At 61.4% G+C, this 22,355-nt stretch overlaps 3 protein-coding genes across 19 annotated transcripts in view; all 3 read left to right on the forward strand.

Moving 5' to 3' along the window:
* Pcbp3 (poly(rC) binding protein 3) overlaps window positions 1–923 on the forward strand; it is a 166,863-nt gene extending 165,940 nt beyond the window's left edge. For all 17 annotated transcript variants that reach the window (XM_048803804.1, XM_048803803.1, XM_048803794.1 and 14 more), the window contains one exon: window positions 251–923. In XM_048803804.1, coding sequence (XP_048659761.1) covers window positions 251–287 — 37 coding nt within the window. In that variant the 3' untranslated portion in view covers window positions 288–923. The remainder of the gene's footprint in view (window positions 1–250) is intronic.
* LOC107136554 lies at window positions 491–19,170 on the forward strand. The gene is made up of 6 exons (XM_048803955.1): window positions 491–517; window positions 555–860; window positions 13,755–13,764; window positions 14,486–14,598; window positions 14,937–15,049; window positions 18,397–19,170. The coding sequence occupies exons 1-6, from the start codon at window positions 491–493 to the stop codon at window positions 18,554–18,556; spliced, it is 729 nt and encodes a 242-aa protein (XP_048659912.1). The 3' UTR covers window positions 18,557–19,170.
* A 525-nt stretch (window positions 19,171–19,695) lies between these two features.
* Col6a1 (collagen type VI alpha 1 chain) overlaps window positions 19,696–22,355 on the forward strand; it is a 15,979-nt gene continuing 13,319 nt past the window's right edge. The window contains exons 1-4 of the mRNA XM_048803956.1: window positions 19,696–19,910; window positions 20,551–20,680; window positions 21,613–21,813; window positions 22,029–22,301. Coding sequence (XP_048659913.1) covers window positions 19,814–19,910; window positions 20,551–20,680; window positions 21,613–21,813; window positions 22,029–22,301 — 701 coding nt within the window. The 5' untranslated portion in view covers window positions 19,696–19,813. The remainder of the gene's footprint in view (window positions 19,911–20,550; window positions 20,681–21,612; window positions 21,814–22,028; window positions 22,302–22,355) is intronic.

The raw sequence follows: 22,355 nt of genomic DNA on the forward strand, positions 1-22,355 counted from the left end.
TCGCCCACTAGGGGCAGGCCCAGGGGCTATGGCTGCTGACCAGATCCCCCAGTGTGACCCAGTGATGGGCAGGGAGGGAAGTCCCTGTGGATGCTCCAGTCGGCCTGCCTCCTGTGTGCTGTGCCTTGTCCATAAGTGTGCTGCTAGGACCACATGCCAGGCCACAAGGGTGCCCTGCACCCTGTCTACCTCGCCCCCACCCACCTCACAGGAGTGCCATGACACACCCCTATGCCTTTGTCTGTTCCAGGCTGACGTCCGAGGTCACCGGGATGGGCGCGCTCTAATCCTACCCAGGCCACTCTGTGCACCTGACCGCTGGAGCCCACGGCCTCACCGGCTGGCGCACTCTGTACAAACCGCCTGCCCTTCCTCGCAGATACAAGTAGTTTTCTTACGTACCGACGGTCCATGCAGTAGACACCAGCCCCGAGCCGTCTGCACTCCAGGCTCGGCCGCCCGCCCCCTTTGGTAGTTGGAGCCTGTCTCCATGCATTGGCATGCACTGCTAAGTATTGTAACGCTTCGGGGAACTCCCATCCGTGACATTGTAGAGAATTGTCCCTCAGTGTCCGTGTGACTGTCCAAGATTTGGTTTGACGCTTTGGCACACTTCCTGTGACCTGCTGTCCCTGTGCTCAAGGTCCCTGCGCTCTCTCCCCTGTGCCCAGTTTCCCCTCAGAGCCACGCTGCCTTGGCTCACATTCCCACCCAGGCCATGTGCTGGAATCTGCAGCCTGTGGGGACGCCCGGGAGAGGGGGGGCTTGGGGGACGACCAAGGAATGGGGCCCAGCTCCACAGGGATGTCCCCTGGGGGAGGCACTTGTGGGCCCCAGGCGTCTTCCGGGGTGACTGGAGAGTGCAGCCTCTCCAGAAAGCCCCTGTGCACTGTTGGAGTTTAATAAACGTTGTGCGCCTCCCCCGTCGACTCCGTCTCGTCTCTGCCCCCAGTGCCCATCCTCACTGTGCCAGCCTGCTGGGCAGAGCACCTGGGTTCTCTCACCGTGAGCTCAGGTTCATCGCCCCTGTCACAGCCTGCTCTCGCCCTTCTGCCGCTGAATTTTCACATGACTCAAATGACAAGGGTGAAAACCCCACCCTCCACTGGCACCAAAGGTTGGCCCCACCTCGTGGCCCAGCTGCTGTCAAGTATGGAGTGCATCCACACCCCAGCTCAGGGAACCGCGTCCTGCCAACAAGCAGGTCCTTTCACCTGGCTTCTCCACCTGCATGCCCCCTCAGTGCTGAGGCCCTGCACCCTCTCTTCCCTCGGGGTGAGTGGCCAGAGGACCCAGACCCAAGGCCGGGGGAGCCCAGGAGAGCCAAGACAGGATGGCACCTTACCTCTGCCTTGCACTCCCGTCCCAGCACTACAAGCTCCGAGCCCGGGTTCCTGGACCCTCCAGAAGGCAAGTGAGGCCTGGCAGAGGCAGATGGACCCAGGCAGGGAGGGGTTCCACACCCTCTCACCCCAGAGGTGCCTCCTGGGGAGTCATGGTCCCTGCAGGTGAACAGCTAGCCTGGAACCTGTCGAGCTTCCTGGGCTGCAGACCACATGTGCCTCTGGCCCGGGCTCCTGGCCAGCTGCAACACCCCTCTCAGAGGGAACCTGCTTCTCGTCTGCCTGGTGACTTTTCCAGGTTTCCTCCAGGATGGTCCCGGCCAGAGGCACATGTGGTCTGTGCAAAGTGGCACAGAAACCAGCCCAGCATGCCTGGCCACTCAGCATGCCCGCAGGCTAGGGCAGAGGGTCTCTCCCTGGGACCTGCAGGCCTGGGGAGGCCACAGGGAAATGGAAGGCACTGGCCTTCCCCAGCATCCATTAGCTGGGCAGCAGATGGCAGCTGTGTCCTACCATGAGTAGGACAGAGAATGATAGTGTCAACAAGATAAAACCCAGCACGAGGGATCAAAGGTGCAGTGTTGGATGGGGCACAGGAAGGACCCCCAGAAGTCGTGAACAGGTTGGGGTAGAGGAGCATCCCGGGCGGGTGAGGCAAGCCAGGGCGTGCTTGACCCTTGGCCCTTGGCTGTGTGCCTGGAAACAGTCTCCCCCTGACCAGCCAGCCCTGCTTCCCCTAACTTCAGATGACTTCACCTCCATGCAAGAGAGGGGACAGGTGAGACTCCTCCTTCCCGGAGGGAGGGAGGACGGTCCAGGGCCCGTGCCACAGCCTACAGCTCAGCCCAGCTCGTGGGAGTGGGGGATGCTTGGTCAGGAGCTGGGATGGGCACACTGTTCACCCCAGCTTACGGATGGCTCCCCTGCCATCGACAGGACAGCTCCCTCGGCAGCTGTGTGAGGTGGGCACACGTCATTCCATGCCAAGAGGTGAGGCAGAGGTCTGTCGGGCTGGTCACGGATCTGTCACCAAGGGAAGAGGTGAGAACAGCCTCACCTGCTGACTTGGGAAGTCTGTTTTCCTTTGAATTGATCTTGGGATTCAAAATCATTAATACAGTTGCTTATCGTGTCCTTGTAGGTTTTTAATCTTTCCGTCTATAATTGTTTCTCTATTTTCAGTCCCTCTTTTTTTTTTTTTTTTTTTTAACAAACTAAAGAGAATAATCATTGCATTCATAGGAATGGAACGAAAGCAACAGCATTATATTTTTACAACATGAGACATTTATGTAGAAGAAGTTTCATTTTTCAAAAATGTTACCCTATTTCTTCCCTTTCCATCTTCCTCGAGCATGAACAGCAGCCACTGACCCTCACAGACAAACTGCTCCATGGGGTTGGACAGTATTCACCTGAGTGTCGTCTGTACTACTTCACAGGAGACTCAGCCATTCAGTTAGAAGGACGCACAGCATTAGAGAAACAGTGTCATGTGGACTTGAGGTACTGTTTACTGGCACAAAGCCCTTTATTCATATTATTAAAACAGCAATAATAGAAGTAAAAACTACTGTGATGAAAATAGAGCTCAGGAACAAGGTCATTAAATGTAACTAAATACATTCTAACATAAACACCATGTAGTTCCTCTAAGTATCAGGTAAATCATAACCAATCTGAAATTCTAGTTTCAGAGAAAAAGGGCAGAGATAACTACAAAGAAGGTGTTTCGTGTTATCAGGTCCATTTTATTTATTAATAGCTTTATTTTATTTATTTATCTTTATGTGGTGCTGAGGATCGAACCCAGGGCCTTGCACATGCCAGACGAGCGCTCCACCGCTGAGCCACAGCCCCAGCCCCAGCCCCTGTCGGGTCCATTTTAAACAGCTGAGATCCTCTGGGGACTCTGCACTGGTCTTTCTTTTCGCATAGCTCCTGTTGTCCCTGGGTTGTGACAGTTTCTGTCTGCACACTGCAGTCGACCTTGCCATTATTTGCATCCTTGGACTCTTGAACAGCTTTTCTAGGCCACGAGTTTCACAAAAGGGGAAACCCTAGGGCACGTGTACGGCTCCTGGATTTTTGCAGATCCAGAGCAGAACTGGACGAAGACAGTACAAGGAAGGCCCATGGTTGTCCCAGGCTCGAGCCCCTCAACGAGAGGCCAGGCAGGGTGGACTGGGGCAGGCACCAGGTGTCCGGCAGAGTGGGGATTTCATCTTCCTTTTCTTGCTTGACATTGTCAGAATCAATAGCTCTTATTAACCTTCTTGAAGAATCTCCTTTGGCTTCTGCTGGGGGTGCTTGTTCTGCTTTGCTGTGGTGTTGATTTTCCCAGGACCTAGGTCCTGTCTCCTTGTTGGCTGTACTGACCGTGGTGCTGCGCTCTTCCTCCTCCAGAGGCTGCTGTGTGGAGCTCTTCACTCCTGACCCCATTCTTGGGGATTGGTTCAGCACTGTGTGTTCTGGGTGCTGCTCTGGGCATGTCCCCTGACCTGTGTCGGTCGGTTCCAGCTGGTTCTCATTCCCTCCCGATTTCTCCTGACCCGGGTTCTGAGTGCTTACTGAAGGCCACACCTCTGAGCTCCTGCTCATTTCCATGTACACTGCTCATGGTAGGCACTCACACCCTCTCTGGCACTGACCCTCTTGTGACCAGTGCTGTGGTGTCTGTGGCTGTCCCGTGTCTTCTGGAACAGATGTGCATTCTGCTCACTTGATGTGAAGTCCCGTATCTCGCAGCCTCTTGGTCACCGCATGGCCTGGTCTTGACCATCTTCACTTACTCTCTTCTGGTTTGGTCCATGTGGGAGGCAGAGCATCCCCAGGACATTGTATGTGATCCCTGGATGAATGCCATAACTCCGTCATGTTGCATGCTGGGTATCAAGTTTGCAAACTAGTTAAGGTTTCTGCTCTTCTGACCTAGAAGTGAGGGGATAATCCTGGATGATCCAACTGGGCCCAATTTGATCACCAGGTTCTTAAATGGGGAGGAGGGAGGCCCAGGAGGTGCCAGGGGCACCAACAACCCCCAGGTGAGTGCGGGCTGTCTGAGGTGGCTAGGAGGGTGAGGAAAGGGAACCGGCAGTGAGGGCTGCAGCCCCAGGGCAGGCAGCGGGCTTTCTGCTCAGCTTGCTTAGACTCGGGGCAGGGCTCCGTGTTGCTGTGCCGGGGCCAGCTTGGGGTGTGCTAAGGGTGGGGTGCACTGAGCCGGGTGGGGCATCTCTCTGCTCTGGTGCCTGCAGATGCCAGGCGTCTCTGCCTTGCAGACACTGGGTTTTTACCAAGATGCTTCTGGGTATTTGCCTAGTGTCTGATGTCTCCATTCTTTTATTTTCAACTTTTTTATTCTTTAGCTTATGACAGACTGATCATCGTTATGAGATCTTGCCTTCTGTCAAGGTTTTCTGTGTTCTAAGTGGAAGGTGCCACAATTGTAATGTTAGACTTTATTTATGCTACTTTATTTCCCGTTTCCCATTTTTATACTCCATTTCTATTTTCATTGAGGTGACACACTTCTCTTCCACTTGGCTACACATTAACTGTGGTATTTTAAACATAATTGTAAGGTCAGGCTGCGGCGGCAACCAAAAGGAGGCAGATTTTAAAAAGACCGTTGAACAAGGCTTTATTGGGATGTCACTCCCAAGCACAACTCGATCAGAGCGGCAGAGCAGCCGGGAAGAGTGTCAGAGGAGAAACCGCGTGGGGGCTCCACCAGACAGGAATTTTATGGGGCTTATGGCAGGAAGGGAAGGGCTTGGGACAGGAAAGGGGGTTCTTAGAGTCCGTTGTCCCAGTGGAGTTGGTCGGGGGAACTGGCTGAGATCCAGGATTGGCCAGGAGGCTCTGCTGATGGACAGGCGGTTCCATGGGTGCCTGGTTGATGTTTCTTTCCTGTGCGCGGGCTGCTTGGCGCTCTGTTCCTAAGTCACCACCACCGACCTGACAGTAATCCCTGTTTATTCCTATGGGGTTTTTATACTCCCATGCCCCTCTTCTGTCCCCGAAACAACACAGGAGTAATTAATGTCTTCAATTTTGGTTTGTGTCATTATGAACATACTCTTCTTGCCTGCGTTTTAACCTAGCCATCTTCTCCAAGGTGCTGGACCACGCTGGTGCCTGCTCACAGGGGCGCGTCCCCAGGGGGGCCTCCCATGCCCTCAGCCCCAGGGCCCGCACCTTCAGCAGGGCATTTCTGTCACCTCAGTAGATGGCTTCAGCCCGACGTGAGGCGGGACACCCTGGCAGAAGAGTGTCACGGAGGAGAGCCGCTGGGAACCTCCGCCCAGGAAGCAGAGGGCCCACTCTCCTCTGTGACAGGATAAGGCAGGAGTGATGTGCTTTCTGGGAAGGGAAGTGCCAGAGAGGTCTGGGTCCCAAAACCACAGGCCGTGGGTGAGCAAGTCCCCGCATGGACACGGTCCCCCTCGGAGACAGTCGACCCGATTCACAGATCACAGCCGCCCCTCGGATCTGTAAGAGAGTGAGATGGGATTGGGTGACCCCGACAGGATCTTCTCTTTCTTTTGATTCCAGATGGGATCAGATTCTTTGAAAATCCACGTCTCTCCTATCTGCTCAAAAACTGGGAGCGTTTGGACCCCAGTTAAAAAGAAGACCTTTGATCTTTGCACTGAGGCCTGGCCCCAGTACCGTTAGGAAACGGAGGACAGTGGCCCCCTGGGGGACCCTAAATCACAATACTATTCAGCAAGGAGAGTAAATGGAGTGAAGCTCTTAGTCCACTTGTTCCTTTACCTGAGACATCGTCCTGAGCTAGAGGACTGCACGCCTGACCCTCAGACCCTCGTCTGCTGCCCTGAGCCAGACACCAAACCCCAGAACAGGAAAACCTGGACAGAGGAAAGGGGACCTTATACCAGCTGCTCAGGAGGTCCCCTGGGCCCATCGGAAGGAGAGGTGATGGGTCCTAAGACCACTGTCTTCTGAAAGGCTTCCCCTTCCCGTCCCAACTTAAAAGGACGGGAGCCCAGGCCCCCTCCTCCAGGGACACTCCACCTGTGATCCCAGAGGTGCTGGGAAATGGGCTGCTCAGGGCTGCTTCCTCTCAGGGCGATGCTGGGGCAAGGGGTGTGGACCTGAGATGGTGCATGTCCCCCTTTCACTGGCTGAATTAAGGGACATAAAGAAAGACCTAGGGAACTGAACCAGAGCTGCCTTCCACCTTCCAGCGGTTATCATCAGTCTCTATGACTGTGCAGGGAGGTGTCCTGTTGCTCTTGAGTCACACTTGACCTTCCTTGAAAAGCACAAGGTCTTAGAGACGACTACGCTGCAGCAGGAGGGCAGCAACCTGGCTGGCAAGAGTGGGAGCCCGGAGTCCCCTCCCTGTACCACACTGGGACGCTGACAGAGGCAGAGACAATGGGCCAGACGTCACTGTATACACCAGGTGTCAGGAGGACCGAGGACGGGGCCGGACGTCACTGTGTACACTGGGTGTCAGGAGGACCAAGGACCAGACGGACGTCACTGTGTACACCAGGTGTCAGGAGGACCGAGGACGGGGGCCAGACGTCACTGTATACACTGGGTCTCAAGAGGGTCTAGGACGGGGACGGACGTCAATATATACACCGGGTGTCAGGAGGGCTGAGGATGGGGATGGACATCACTGTATACACTGGTGTCAGGAGGACTGAGGACCAGACGGACGTCACTGTGTACACTGGGTGTCCAGAGGGTGAGGACCGGGTGAATTGGAACAACTGGACATTGTAGAATTGGATCCCTGAATGTGCTGAGAGGTGAGACCCCTCTGTGAGTGCCTTAAGGAAGCGCAGGGACATTCATGGGCAGTACAGTGGGGAGGGCCCAGACTGCAACCTGTGGGAATTCACCTCAAGGGTCCTTCCTCCTGTCCTTGCCCCAAACAGTAACCCTCAGAACCTGAAGGTGGGAAGGGACTGGCACCTATCCTATGGAGTTTGAAACAACAGGGACTTTGCTAGAATGCTATAGCCCTTATAGTACTCCTATACTGGGGTCTTGAAGGGCCCCCTAGGTGGAGATCAGTGCCAGACCCTCATAGTCAATGAACAGTGGTCCCTTCATACCAGTCTTTCCAGATCCCTACTCTCCTTACCCGGATTCCAAGGGAGCTGCCTGTTTATGTCCTAGATTTAAAGGATGCCCCTCTTTGGCATCCCTTGACATCCAAAAAGCCCACCTCTAATTGTCTTTGAGGACCCTACCCATCAGGAGGACAAGTGACCTGGACAGTCCTTCCCCAGGGATTTAGGGACAGCCCCTATCTGTTGGACAAGCACTGGTGCAAGGCCTCCTGGACTGGTCCTACTGGACACAGTGTTCCTTCAGTGTGTAGATGACCTTTTGGGTGGACCTTCAGAGGAAAGAGTCTCTGAGGGCTCTCTTCCCAATTCCTGGCCCTGGGTTATAGAGTGTCCCCAGAGGCGCTCAGCTGTGCCGACCCAGGTCTGACTTGGACATGATACCGGAGGGGAAACTCGACGCTTGGCCCAGAGAGAATCCCACCCGCACTCCCGCACCCCTTCCTCGGACAGTAAACAGCTCAGGGCCAGGACGCCTGGACCTTGTAGAATTGGGTCCCTGGATGTGCTGAGAGGGAGGCCCCTCTGTGAGAGCCTTAAGGAAGCGCACGGGCAGTCCCTAGTTGGACTCCAGAGGGAGGAAGACAGCGCTTACCCAGGCCCCTGCTCTGGGCTGGCCGCCCAGCTGACTTTTCTGTGTGGCAGAAAGGGACGGAGTGGCACTGGGACTGTCACTCAATCACTGGGGGCCCCTCCCAGCCAGCGGGATACCTCAGTAAGGAGTTGGACGAGGTGGCCAGGGTGGCCTGGGTGTCCCGCAGCCGTGCTGCAGTGGACTCTTGGTGCCCGAGGCACGTACACTCACCCTGGGGAGGCCCCTCCTGTCCTGCCCTCCCAGGGCATTGAGCATCCTGAGCTCTAAGGGCAGCTCTGGCTACAGACAGCCGTACTCTCCAGCAGCAGGCCCTGCTGCAAGGACCTGGACTGACCTGAAAGGCTTGTCATGACCTCGGTGCCGCCGCGTTCTTACCTGAGGTCAAGGAAGGCCCTCCACTCCCGTGAGGAGTTCTAGTGGACACTTGCGCTGCCAGGCCAGAGGGACCTGATCATCCTGTGGATAGCCCTATCCACCCTATCCACCCCTGGGAGTTCTTCAGTGATCAACGGGACTCGGAGATCTGGGTACGCAGCAGGGACAGACTTTGAGATGCATCAGGGCCACTTCCTGCTAATGCCAGGGCAGAGGTGCCATGGTTGTCCCCCCGACCCCCTGTCCCCCTAGCCCGAGAGCCTTCTAAAGACAAGAGGGTCGAAGTGCACAGGCAGGTAAACATGCCTCTCTGGCACCTGTGCTCACGCCGCTGCCTAGGGAGCGGGGCTTGCTCACCACCGCACACTCCTGTTGGCACGCCGAGCAGCTCCTTCACCTCCTAGGCCACCTCCTGCCCTCTCGGGTGGCAGGCGTCCATGCTCCTGGGCATCAGACGTAGCAGCCAAGGCAGCTGTTTACCGGGTCCCACAGCCGCCCCGCTCCTGCCCTCTGAACGCCCCCAGTACTGAAGAGGCCCGACAGGCTGCGCCTCAAGGGCCCCACCTGGGTCGTAGAGGAGGGGGTCTCCCCTCAGGCACCCTGCTACTTCCCAGCGACCTGCGGAGGGGTCTGAGGTCTCCCCATCACCCCTACCACTGGGAAGAGACAGCACTCTTACCCAACCCAGAAAGTGTCTTCAGGAAAAGGGGCAAGGACACACGGTCCAGCAGATGGTCCTCAGCTGTGAGGGCTGCCTCCTGGCCTCTCCCTGGGCCTCTGCTGCCCTCGCGCTTCTTCTTCTTTTTGGTCCTTACCTCATCAGTTTGCTCACTCACACTGTTCCCTCTTGAATAGGGACGATAAAACTCCAGACGGTGTCACAAGTGGAGCTCCAGAGGCCCTCCCCCCAGACCTCTAGCCAGACCCCTCGACAGACCCACTGATGTCTACCTTCAGTACTGGCCGGGGATCAGCTGCTTCCCACTTGCCCTCGACCTTCTGCAGAAGGACATCCTGGTCACTCGGGAGACGCCCTTCGTCAGCCGGCAGTAGCTGGAGGGGTAGTTGTCTTCCTCTGAGGAGTGGATGGGGGCCGTGGCACGAGGGCCCCGCAGCCTGGGCAAGGTGGTGAGCCAGGAGGTCGGGGCAGGGCAGGACAAAGGGGCTCGGAGAGGGTCTCCTGGTGAGGGCAACTTCCTGCCTGATGAAAGTGCTCGGGACGCAAGCGGGGACCCAATCAGACAGACACTTCTGCACCCGTGCTCCTAAGTGGGAGATCCAACAGAAAACTAGGGCAGACGTGTGGACACAGGAGGCACCAGCCACTCACAGGAGCGTGCCACGGGAGGAGCCCAGGAAAGAACTCTGGAGGCCACAGAGGAGCAGCCTGGGCCGTGGCTCAGCAGCCGAGCGCGCCTCGCAGTGGGGGCACTGGGTTCCATCCTCAGCACCCCATAAAAATAACACGAAGTATGTGTCCAACTACAACTTAAAACATTAAAGAAAGAACAGGCCCAACCCCACCTGGCTGCCGGCACAGGGCACCTTCTCCTCAGAGAAGCCTCTGTCTCTTCTGCAGTGAACCTGCTGCTGCCACTCGGTGCTCCTTTCTTCCGTCCCTGCTGAGTGGAGACGAGGAACCAGCACCCACAGATGGTCACACCCTCAGGCACACCCTGGGCCCTAACTGCCTCTGCTGAGGCCCTCTGCCGTTCACCACCTGCCCGCAGGACCACTGGCTGGCCACACAGCCTTGGGCACACGGGCCTCTGGGGGACGTTTACCTGTACTGTGTGTGTGTGCACATTTGGGACGCTTGGTGACATGGGGACGTGTGTCGCTGACTGGATAGTTGTGTCCAGCCAGCACTGACACACATTGGTCAGGAAGCAGCAGGCCCCTGTCTTTGGAAACCCACAGATGTCTGCACTCAGACGGGCCCCACGGCGGTGCGTGGATGGTACCCAGGGCTCCTTCCTGAGCAGACACCTGCAGCTGTGACCCCGTGGTCCCGGCTGCGGGCTGCCCAAGGGGCATCGCTGCCAGATACTCCATGGGGGCCGGGCCTCTCCAAAGCAGGGTGAGCCAGCTGCAGGGGGGAGGCCACTGACCCCTCCCAGATTGTGCTGGAGACACCTGCCATCACAACTGGGCGGGGCAGACAGAGGCACAAGAATGGGGCACGGCAGAGCCGTCAGAGCCACGGGAGAGCCACGGCGGGAAGCAAGCCATGCTGTGAAGTGCCGGGTGAGGGACGGGCCTCTGAAATGAGTGCTTTTCCAACGAGCCACGTCAGAGGGCGGATGGGGAGGCAGACCTGCTAGATGGTGAGCTACTGGAGGGTGGAGAGCAGAGGGAATCCAACTGTCCGTGGGAGTTCAACAGCTGTCCACGCGTCACACCTGAGGAGGCACCAACACTCCAGGGGCCAGCCTCCCACACCCTGTTCTCGCCTGGCAAAGGTGTCCTGGCCTCCCCACCGTGCCTCCCCTGCTGGCCTCCCCTGCCAGCCAGCTCTGGGTGCCCGGCAGCCTTGGGGGCCTCTGGTTGTCTGATTCCACATGTGTAAATGGTGATGGCAGGAGCAGCCACCGTCATAAGGACCATGTGCTGTGCAGATGGCATCTGCTGCCCACCAGCCCCTTCTCCCTTTCTCTCCAGAGCCACCTGCCTGCTGGAAGCTGTGCTCTGCCCTGCCCTTCCCCAGGACCTATGGCCATCCATCCGAGCGGGGGACCTGTGCTGGGTTCACAAAACCTGACGACTCCAGTAACTCAACGACGACAAAGAAAGCAGCAGTCACAGGAATACCTTTCCAATGTTCCAGGCTCTGCGACCGGAAGGGTCCGAGGAAAGAGAGCCACCCGAATTCTTCCGTCTCACATAGGGAATGCACAGGGGAGGCTCCATGGAACATTCTATCCCCAAAAGGGCAAAGGGGGGATTACAAGGGACATGGGAGTGTAGCTCAACGCCCACAGGTGACGTCTACACCTGGAGCCACGCCTTGCTCTCCACGCTGGGACAACACCCAAGTCACTAGGAAATGGAGCGGTTGGCCAGAGCCCCTGACTCAGGAAGTCCCTGGTCAGGACAGCCCCTGGTCAGGACAGCCCCTGCGACAGGACAGCCCCTGGTCAGGACAGCCCCTGTTCAGGACTGAGCCTCTGAGTCAGGACAACCCGTGGTCAGGACTGACCCTGGTCAGGACTGAGCCCCTAGTCAGGACAGCCCCTGGTCAGGACAGCCCCTGGTCAGGACTGAGCCCCTGTGTCAGGACTGAGCCCCTGCTCAGGACAGCCCCTGGTCAGTAGTGAGCCCCTGGTCAGTAGTGAGCCCTTGGTCAGGACTGCCCCTGCGTCAGGACGTGAAGGCGTGTTACCCAGGGCTGCTCCTGACAATGACCCGTGTCTCTGTGTGAGCCCTGCCCTCCAGGGACTCAAGGCCAGCAGGGACCAGAGGGATTGGTCTGGCTCACCTGGAGCCCGACCCGAGGCCATGGGTGTCACTGGCCTTCTCAACACCCTGATCCTCACCTGCAGAGGAAGACGAGTGAGTTGCCCCCTTGGGTCCTCGCAGGGGTGGAGTGGCCATGCTTGCTCTGCCAGGCCTGCCAGGGCACATGCTGGCCGCATCGGCCCCCCAGGGCCTGGGACACGCTGCTCACAGAGCCCACTCTCCCTAGTGACCCTGCTTCCCAGGGCCCACAGACAGGTTCCCTGCTGTCTGACTGCCGCCTGGCTCAGAGGAAATGGGCGCAGAACATGGCCAGGGTCCAGTGCAGTGGTGACGGGGGCTCTGGCCGAGGCGCCAGGGCTGGCTTTCTCTGCACAGCGGGTTGCAGGCTTGTGCGGTGGGGGTGCAAGCCTGGCGGCAGCTGAGCCAGATGACCCAAACAGAGGCTGTCACCTGCTCTCTGCATCCCTGGGCTGAGCCTGCTGACCTCCGCCTGGTAGCCCTGCCGGTAACAGAGGCCAGCCGGAGGGGGGGTCCCCCACCCCGAGTGCTGCAGCCCAGCGTCGTCGGAGCCAGGCCTGAGGGGGTGGACCCAGGCCCGCAGGCAGGCAGCAGGAGGCAGGGAGGCAGGGCTGCCCCTGTCTGGGTCCTGTCCATCCAGCACAGTTGCCAGGTGGGCAGCAGAGGGCGCCTCCCGCCCACGATTGCCCGGCAACACCACTTGGCCAGCTTCCTCCACCCAGGGCAGGGGAGAGGGTGGGAGGAGGGGCTGGGGAGCAGAGCCGACCACCTTGGAGGCAAACGGCGGCGAGTGGGGACCAATAGGCGCCTGCCCTGCCCCTCCCGCTCGGAGCCTATGGCCTCGTGGCCCCTGTGGCTCTGGACAGTGGCCCCAGTCTGCAGTCTGGGCCCTCTGGGGGCTGCAGGTCCCCAAGGCAGGGGCTGTGTCTTGCTGGTGGCTGTGTCCAGGGCCTGGGGTCCCCAGCCTGCCTGTGACCTTCCTACTGCCATTGTCAAGGTCACGACAGCCACACTGTGCCCACGGGAGTCCAGCCTGTTGCAGGGCCAGCCTCGGGCCTCCGGCCCCACCTCTGAGCTGAGCTGTGACCCTGCTCTTGAAGTCCGGGCTGGGACCCTGACAGGGAACTGGCCGGCTGCCCCTGATCTGGGTTCTCCTCAGAGGCCGCCCTGCCCACAGCATTCTGCAGCTGTCCTGAACTGCATCAGAGAGGGGCATGGGCACCTGACCCCTCCTGGGGGCTGCACCCCATGACAGTGAGGCCACAACCCGGGGAGAGGGACTGAGCAGACTGGGACCTACAAGCCCAAGTCCTCTGCCACCCAGCGGGGGCTCCCAGGCCTTGGCACCTGGGGGGGCCTCCTCCAGGGCTCCCACTGGACTAGGTGGGGACCCCAGCAAGGCCAGACCCTGGCTCCCAGGAGGGAGTGGAGCAGAGCAGGCCCCTTGGCACGGAACGGCCCGGTTCTCACCACACACTCCGGGTCTGAAGGGAGGCCCGGGCGTCCCTGAGAACCACAGACCTGCCCCCAGCACGTCCCCTGGGGATGGAAACCAGATGTGGGGCAGCAGGCTGGGGTGGGTCTTCCTGTCAGCTCCCTGTGTCCACCAAGAAAATTTCTATCCCTGAAGGGGTGGACCTCAGCCCCCAGGGGACTGCTACCATGATCCCACCACCAGCTTTCAGCAGCCGGGTTTCTCTTCCCAATTTGGGGAGCCTCAGCTTCCAGGATCTCATGTCACTGGCCAGAGGTCACATGGCTAGTGGGTGACAGAGCTGGGACCAACGCAGACTGCCCCTGCCTCCTGGTGTCCTCCCCCAAGGTACGGCAGGCAGGGCTCACGGCTTCTCTGAGTCACAGTGTGGTCAGAAAGCCCGAGTGGCCCCGTGTTCCTGTGTGGAACTCCTGTCTGTCCAAGGTGCTGGCCACAGTTCTAGCACTGGGGTCACCTGTGCTTGTCCCCTGCAGGGGTGGGGGCACCCCTTCTCCCCAGTGCTCAGCAGGTGAGGGAGCTCTGGCCTCTGGAGCCCTGGCCTCATCTTCCTGTGACCTGGGCCCTTGGATCCAGCTGATGCGGGTGGCCCTGGGTGGGGTGTGGCCAGGGCCGTCCTCTAGCCCAGCACCACAGGGGCAGGAACAGGTCTGTCCAGGCAAGGACCAGCGTGGGGGTGAGGGAAACCCTGATCCAAGGCACAGCGGGGGGAGGGCCTGCCACCCCCGCCCCCAGCACACCCCATCTTGCTGGGATGGGGATGGGGACTGGCTGGCTGGCGGCTGCAGCCCCTACATGAAGGGCGGGCAAGCGGGCGTGAAGCCCAGTGGGGCAGGGGGCACCCCACCCGTGGGTCCCAGCAGAGCCCAGTCCAAGGGGAGGCAGGGGTCCCGCGCCAGACCGGGGTCCCGCGCATGCCCCAGGCAGCTCTCTCTCCCATGCAGCTTCCCTTGAGCCCCCTGGGTGCAGGACAGGAAGTGGCTCCGGTTCCAGGAATGCTTGGCGCCCTGGCCAGGCTGTGGGAGCCCCGAGCTCTGGGGCCAGGCGGCCAGCTGTGCGTGCTTCCTGGGAAGCCCCTCCTCTGGGGCCCCAGTTCTGCCGAAGTCTGTGCTGGGCTCTGAGAGGGAGCAGGCTTCTCCCCCAGGCTCCGACGCGGAAGAACGTCCTGCCAGATGTTTTCTTTCCACAGAACGAGGCCAGCGTGAGGTAATGGAGAAGATTAACCCGTCCAGCCCCAGTCCAGCTCTGGGTCCAGCCCCGCTGGCCCGTGATGCCAGGCAGGGTCCCTGCGGAGACTTGGGAAGGGAAGGTGTCCTGCTGGGTCAGTGTCTCCAAGGGTCCCTGCACGTCTTTGGGGGTGCTGTGGTCAGCTACAGCCAGTCTCAGGGCAGCGGCCTCAGTGGAGGGCCCTGCACTGGGCACATGGCCAGCCCCTCCCCAGCACACAGGCTTTCCTGGAGGGCCTCTGGGTCAAGAGATCTCTGAGTCAGGCTTCTTGCCTACCCAAGAACCCCTGGACACAACCCCAGTCCTGTCCTCCACAGGACACCTGGCCTGCCCACTCAGCCCAGTCTGGGCTCCCTGCCAGGACTCTGGGGACTTTGGTGAGCAGGATATGTGCCCAGCTCTGTGGCCCCACGCTGAGGCTTCTACCCAGGTACCCACATCAGCCAGCAGAGTGGCCATGGACACCTCCTGCTGACTGTCTGTTGCCTTGGCCGGCCACGTGAACCCCAAGCTCCCCAACTCTGCGGAGAAGACAAGATTGAAGGGGTCTCCAGGCCCGGGCAGTGAGACAGGGCCAGGGTGGGGTGGCCAGCCTGGTTGAGGAGCCCCTTCCTGCGCCCCTGAGGGTCCTGCCCCGTGGGCCTCGCCACGTCCTGCAGCACATGCTCCTGGCTTAGATGTGGGCTCCTGCCTCTACCTGGAATCCCTGGCCACCTGGGGGGTGGGCGCTGCGTGTCCACCGAGCCTTCAGGGCTGCACTGCCGGGTCAGGGCACAGGTGGGGGCTCCATGACCAACTTCCACTAGGAACCAGTGGGGGTGGGATGGGCCATCTTCTAGGGGTCTCCCTGCCTTCCTCAGGGAAGAGGAAAGCACTGGTGTGCGCTGGCTCAGGTTTCCAACTGACCAAAGCCCCCAGCACGTCTGCCCTGGGGCACATGGCCTGCTACCAGCCCCAGATAGCCTCAGCCTGGAGCCCTGTGGCCAGCAGGGGACTCCACCAGGCGCCCCAGGCTCAGCCTACTGCTGCCTGGGGGTGGCCCTCCACTGGCATCAGGCCCAGCCCCACCCTGGGGCCATCTCTCTGAAATAGTTGTGTGCACAACCAGGGCCCCCGCGTCTGGTTCTCACCAGAAAACAGGAGCCTCAGCTTTTAGGGAACAGAACAGAAATAAGTTAGGCCAGGCAGAGGCGGAGAAGCACGCCAGCCCGACTTATCGCCTGCCTCCGAGCTGGCGGGAGGGGGCGTGCCAAGGGCTCTGCACTAACATCGTGCCTGCATGTGGGAGCACTTACAGAGGCCGCGGCACAGGCCCAGGGAACGGTGGGCCCCTCTGTCCCCTGATACCCAGAGACCCTTCCAGGACAGACCAGCATGCCACCCTGTGCGCTCTGGGGAGCTCCTGAGGTGGGCATGGGCCAGGGCGGGCATGCTGTGCACAGCAGCCGTGGCCCAGGACTGCCGCCCAGGCCTGGACTTAGTGAGCACCCCTGCTGTGGGGCCTTCAGGCTGTGCCCAGACTCTTCACTGGGAGCTGCCGCGACTGACCAGTCAGCAGGATGGCCCTCACAGTGAGCACGCATGTCCATTGGGCTCTGCTGGTTGGCCTCTTGGCCCGACAGGGGGAGGTGTCCTGCACCCGCGCCAACAAGGGCGCCAGCAACCCTGAGCTGCGGGTTCTGACGTGGACGGTGGCTTGTGCTCCTTCCCTGGCTGGCCACCCGCGGCCCTGTTATGCTGCCTCTCCTAGGAGGCCCCGCGACTGAGGTGGCTCCCTGTCAACTGGCACCCGGAGGCACCTGGGGGCTCCTGAAGGAAGGTGGTGCACCAGTGCCGACCAGTGCTGAGGCCGCTTGTGGCCAGTGCTGCCCAGCAGCAGGATAGGCCCCTCATGCTGCTCTGCCCTGGTGACTCACTGGGCAGCTGGCCACCACTGCTGGGAGACAGGAGCCACCTGTCCCCGGTGCCCTCGAACGTGGCCCAAGCTGGCGGACAGACTGCAGGGCCCCTCATGGAGGAGCCGCCCAGGGGACGGCTTCCTGGACGGGAGGAGAACCGCAGTCCGCGCCAGGGTGGGGGAGGCAGGAGGCCTGGGCAGCGTCCCCCGCGGGCCCGTGGGGGTGCTCCGCAGTGAGGCCGCCATGGAAACTGTGTGTAGCCGTGGAAAACAGCGTCTTCCCTGATGAATCATCTCCTAAGTTGGGAGGAAAATTCACTGAACAGTGGAGGCCGGGAAAGGAAATAAAGCTCGTCCTGAGCCCCGGACGCCGGGGGCTGAGTGTCCCCACCCAGGCGGCTTCCTGGTACCACACCCACTGCTTGGGGCTCCTGGGCACCCCGACTACCCGTCCTTGGGCTCACGCCCAACCCCACCACAGGCTCCGCTCTCACTCCCCGAGTCATGTGGCGTGTCCAGAGCAGGTCCTAATCCTCCAGCTCCCGCGGGGAGGTGGCGCTGGCAGCCCGGGTGTCCAGGGTGCTGCTGACCATCAGCACCCAGCACATGGCAGGAGGCTCGGCGTGCAGGGCGCGGGCAGCCCGGGGGTGCGCAGCTGTGGCCCGGGTTGTGGCAAGGACCCTTGCTGTCCTTGTGGACAGGCACTGTGAGGCCTCAGGACATAGAGGAAATCTGGGCTGGGCACAGGGCCACTGCCTGAGCCTGGAGATTCCGGGAGTCCTCTCTCTTTGCAAGGTCCATGAGGCCTGGTGGGGGTTCCTGCTGCNGGGGGGGGGGGGGGCGTTTTTCCTTTGTAAAACGTGTTTTTAGCCGACACACCCAGAGCCCTGGCCACACCCCAGGGCCTGACTCGGCTCCAGCGTGCGTCTCCGCACACTGGCTCTCCACACCTGTAGGCCCCTCTTCTCCCCCCTGGGAGAAAGGCTTTCGCGGAGCAGGAGGTGCAGCCTGGGCACCGAGGCCGTGGGCGTTCCAGGGAGGCCCAGCTCCGCTCGCCCGGGAGCCTCCCTGCAGCTTCCTTCCACCCACTGAGGGGTCTGCACAGGGCGGGTTCCTTCCTCTCTCCTGTGCCCACTGCGGGAGGCCGCAGGGCCCAGAGAGCTGGGAGGAAAGAGGAGCCCAGGCACCCCCTACTGGTACTGTGGCCTCCGCAGGGGCCCATGGACCTGGGTCTGGGGGTCCTCAGAGGCCAAGGGCAGGGGCTCCAGACACGGATCCCCAAGACAGCCCAGGCTGGCCTCCTCCAGGGCCCGGCCCTCTCTCCTAGAGCCTTCCCTGACCAGGCAGTCCTGCCAGTGCACCTGCCCATCTCCCTGTGCCTCCCAGGACGCAGGCCCAGCCAGGTGGTGCTGGGGGTGAGAGGCAGAGAGGGATAAAGACCCCTGCCCCAGGCTGGCTCAGGACCTCAGGCCAGGACCTGCCTGGGGCCCAAGTCCCTGTCAGCAGAAGGGGAGGGTGGGCTTGCTACCCCCTCTGCCGTTGGACACATGCACACTCCAGCCCCTTCCCCTGGTGCTCTGTTGGCCATTCTGAGGCAGTACCTCCCTGCACCAAGGCCAGGCTGCCCAGGACAGCAAGGCAGCAGGACTGGGCACTGGCCTCTCAAACCTGGCCTGGCTCTGGTTTGGGAGGCAGACACTGCACCAGAGACCAGCGGGCAGCCCAGGTGGGCCTGGTGGGCTTGGAGGGAGGGAGACGGAGGCAGAGGGACAGAGGGAGACAGACAGAGGGACAGGACAGGAGGGTGGGAGCAGGGGCAGAATGCTGGGGGACGGCACTTGGGAACTGGTCTTCCACAGCTGCCTGTGCTCCCTTGGCAGGGCATGTGTGGCTGCTGCCGTCACCGGGGCAACTGCAAGGGAGCGAGTGGACACCGAGCAGTGGCCCCGCTCTGGGCACTACGGGGCCTGTCTGCTCCGGGGGCCTGTGGCCTGCACGGACGTGGAAACAGCCTCTGAAGGGGCCCTGGCGCAGCTGTAAGGTGGGAGGCGCCCCTTGGGCCTGCCCTCCCCAGAGGCCTCCCTGGGGTGACTGTGGGCAGCCTGGGTGAGGCAGGGGTGGGCATGTGCACTGAGGGGTGCTGGCCTGAGGAGCCCTGGTGCCACCAGGTCCTCTGGCTGCCAGGCTCCCACTGCAGGCCTGTGCCAGGGCTGTGTTCTGCAGCAGACGTGGAAAGGTCCCTGGGGCAGGCAGACTCAGGATGGGACCAGGAGGCCCCTTGTCCCCCCACGGAAGGTGACAGGCTCCACCTGCCCCTCCTTTCAGACTGGGCCAGCCTAGCTGCCCGGCTCCCAGGACCGGTCGCCGCTGCACAGGGTGGTCCAGCCTCAGTGGACAGCAGGTGTCCAGAGCCCTGGGGGGGGACTCCACTGTCCTGGGGTCTACATGCGGTGGCCCCCGTTCCTTCCCCAAACCCTGGGCACAAGAGCTGCAGCTGCTCGATGCCCAGCCTGGGAGCTCTGGGTGCCCTAAGGGTGAAGGGACGGAGGCTGCTGCTCAGCACTCTGCGGGCAGCTCCAAGGCCTGCGGCCATGTTCAGAAGCCAGGTTGGGTCAGGTGGGGGGCCAGGGACTCGAGGTAGCACTCTGAGGGAGGGTGGGCCGAGGAGAGGGCGGCTGGGGGTCCTGGGAGTGAGCTTGGGTTTTAAAGGGTCTCCGCTACAGCCCTTTAGCGGTCGCTGTGTTGAAACTCCCGTCCTGTTTCGTGGGTCTTTGCGTTATAAAGCGCTGGGCTGAGGACGGCCGGCATCACGAGGTCCAGCATTCTGGAATCTTCTCTGGGCTCACGCCCTGCCTCTGAGCGTCCTCGTGGCCAAGCCCAAGTGCCCTCTGCACACACATGTGCTCAACTAAACAGTGGGCCACCCAGGAGAAATAACGGTGGCTGGGCAGACCCTGGCCCCCCGCCCGCGCCCTCCGGTTCTTCGGGGCTTCTGTTTTGTTCGACTTTACGAGGAGCACAATCCACGGAAAGCGGCAGCGAGGCCACACTGGGGGCACATGAATTCCATGGCGTCCAAGGCCTTGGGGGAGAGGGGCTGCTGCCTTCCCGAGGTCTGCGGGGCGGGCGGGAGGAGCGTGACTCAGCCGGCCGCCCCGCCCCCGCCCCTCCCTCCGCCCGCCGTCCGCCCTTCTGGTCCTGCCGAGCAGCGCTGAGGAAGACAGCCCTCCTCTGCAGTCCACCCAGGCCCACCCTGACGCCGGCCCTCGCTCAGCGGTGCCCCAGGCCGGCCGAGACATGAGGCTGGCCCATGCCCTGCTGCCCCTGCTTCTGCAGGCCTGGTGGGTGGCCGCCCAGGACATCCCTGAGACCGCGAGGGCCATTGCCTTCCAAGGTTAGTGTCCTGCTGCGAGGCTGGCTCCAGCCTGCTGCATCGGGAGGGACAGGAGGGACACGGGGTCCAGACCGTCTGCCCGACCTTGGCAGGAGAGCCAAGAGCCACAGAGTAGAGTGTCGGGGGCCGGAGGGTCCCAGCCTGCTCCCTGTTCCAGGAAGCTAGGTGTCCGACTACGTCCCCACCAGGGCCTGGGCTCCAGTCACAGCCCATTCTCAGGAGGACACGCAGCTGGGACACTCCAGAGGGACCCACTCCCAGGGAGCCCATGGCCCTCACTCCTGGTCAGCGTTCTATTCCCGTAAGGGCTGTCTTGGGCCCACTGCTGTTGACCCCTTTGACCACCCACCTGGCAGCCGGCCTACAGTCAGGGAGACCTGCGGGCATAACCTTTGCTGAGGTCATGCCCTGTGGCTTCAGATTCAACCTGAAAAGTTAGCGGGAAGAAGTCTTGAGCAGCCCAGGCCCAGGCCCAGGCAGGAGGCCTGTGTCCCCTCCTCACCCGCCCCTGCTGGCCGGGCCTCTTCCCTGTGGCTGGGAGCTGTGGCCCACGGCCCTGCTGGTGGGGGATGGGGGCGGCAGGAGCCACTGGCCTGGAGGAGTGGGCACTGGCCCAGCTCACAGACCCTTCCTGGCCCAGACTGCCCTGTGGACCTGTTCTTTGTGCTGGACACCTCTGAGAGTGTGGCCCTGCGGCTGAAGCCCTATGGGGCCCTGGTGGACAAGGTGAAGTCCTTCACCAAGCGCTTCATTGACAACCTGAGAGACAGGTATGGGCACACCAATGGCTGTCCTGGTGTTGGGGGCTCAGGGGACGCAGGCAGAGCCTGACCCCAACCTCCGTCTGAGAGGCTGCTGAGCCCCTCCCAGGGTCCTGGTCCAGAAGCTGGCAAGAGCCTGGGGGTGACATAGTGCTGGCCTTGGGCAGCCCTGGCCAACAGAGGGTTGAGGGGACCAGGTAAGATGTGGGGTTCTCAAGCCCCAAACCCAGGAGGAACTGAAGTTCCCCAGAGGAAACCCAGTGGGTTCAGGGACCTGGCCCTGAGCATGAGCTGCCTGCTGCCTGGCTGGGCCCACCCCCTGCTTGGCCCATGTGAGCCAGCAGACCCCCTGCCCAGGGCCTGGACAGGAGTTCCCTCGAGTCCCTAGTTCCTGCCACCCATCTGCATAGTTTCTGGGGTCCCCCGCAGGGCTCTGGGTATGGGGAGGGCACCCCCACCCACTGCTGTCCTGCCCCATCTGTGGATCTACTGGGGAGCTGGGGACACAAGTGGACAGGGCGGGTGTGTGCCCCAAGAGCCAGGACCTGCCCCCTCCTGTGATAGGGACCCCTGGTGGGGGTCACATGGGCTCCTCCAGTGCAGGCCTCAGCCCTGGCCCCACCCATCCCTGCTGACCAGCTGACCAGGTGGAGGAAGGAGGGGTGGTGTGCACTGTCCTTGGGGGGCAGCTCCGCAGTAGCCGGGTGACTCAGTGGCCCCCTTGGGGTGTCCTTGATCCCTCTGCTCAGGCTCTCCTGCCTCAGTTTCCCCACCTGTGAGACTGAGAGCCCCAGGCCGTGCTCTCTGGTGCAGGGAGGAGGCCTCTCATCCACATGGGGACTCCAGTGTGCCATTTGGAACTGACCTGCCCTGCCCACACGCCCACTGCGCACCTCCCAGGGCAGGGCTGTGGCCCTGAGAGGATGCCGTGTGGTCTGCAGGTACTACCGGTGTGACCGCAACCTGGTGTGGAACGCGGGTGCCCTGCACTACAGCGACGAGGTGGAGATCATCCGCGGGCTCACACGCATGCCCAGCGGGCGCGATGAGCTCAAGGCCAGCGTGGACGCTGTCAAGTACTTCGGCAAGGGCACCTACACTGACTGTGCCATCAAGAAGGGGCTGGAGGAGCTGCTCATCGGGTGAGTGGTCCTCGCGTTCGAAGCCGAGGCTTTTAGAAAGATGTGGCCCCAGCAGAACTTCTCCATCTCAGCACTTTACCGTCAGGACAGACGGCTCCCGCCAGTCTGACAGAGGCAGCAGCCCTACCCGGGCCTCTGCTCTGTGGGTCCTGACCCTGCAGTTCCAGGTTCTGAGCTGGGGAGCTCTAAGGGGCCTCCCACTGCCCGCCCTCCAGGGGCTCCCACCTGAAGGAGAACAAGTACCTGATTGTGGTGACCGATGGGCACCCACTGGAGGGCTACAAGGAGCCGTGCGGGGGCCTGGAGGACGCCGTGAATGAGGCCAAACACCTGGGCATCAAGGTCTTCTCCGTGGCCATTACACCCGATCACCTGGTGAGCGGCCCGTCTCTCCTGTGCCCTGAACACGTGGGCGGGCGCCACCTGCACACAGATCCCGCGCAGCCCACCATGCTTGGCACCTGCCAGGACCCTGGTGCGGCCATGGGGTGGGGACCCTCCAGCACGTGGCACCCGCCGTTGACAGGCTGTCTCTTATACAC

This window comes from Marmota marmota, unplaced genomic scaffold (assembly GCF_001458135.2).
Source record: "Marmota marmota marmota unplaced genomic scaffold, marMar, whole genome shotgun sequence".
NCBI classification, from domain to species: domain Eukaryota; kingdom Metazoa; phylum Chordata; class Mammalia; order Rodentia; family Sciuridae; genus Marmota; species Marmota marmota.

Excerpts from the sequence above, each read along its gene's own strand:
- LOC107136554 (XM_048803955.1), top strand. The coding sequence starts at position 491 with ATGCATTGGCATGCACTGCTAAGTATT. Across the intron at positions 518-554 it reads GGCATGCACTGCTAAGTATT|AGAATTGTCCCTCAGTGTCC; the intron begins GTAACGCTTCGG and ends GTGACATTGTAG. Across the intron at positions 15,050-18,396 it reads ACGCTGAGGCTTCTACCCAG|GGCATGTGTGGCTGCTGCCG; the intron begins GTACCCACATCA and ends CTCCCTTGGCAG.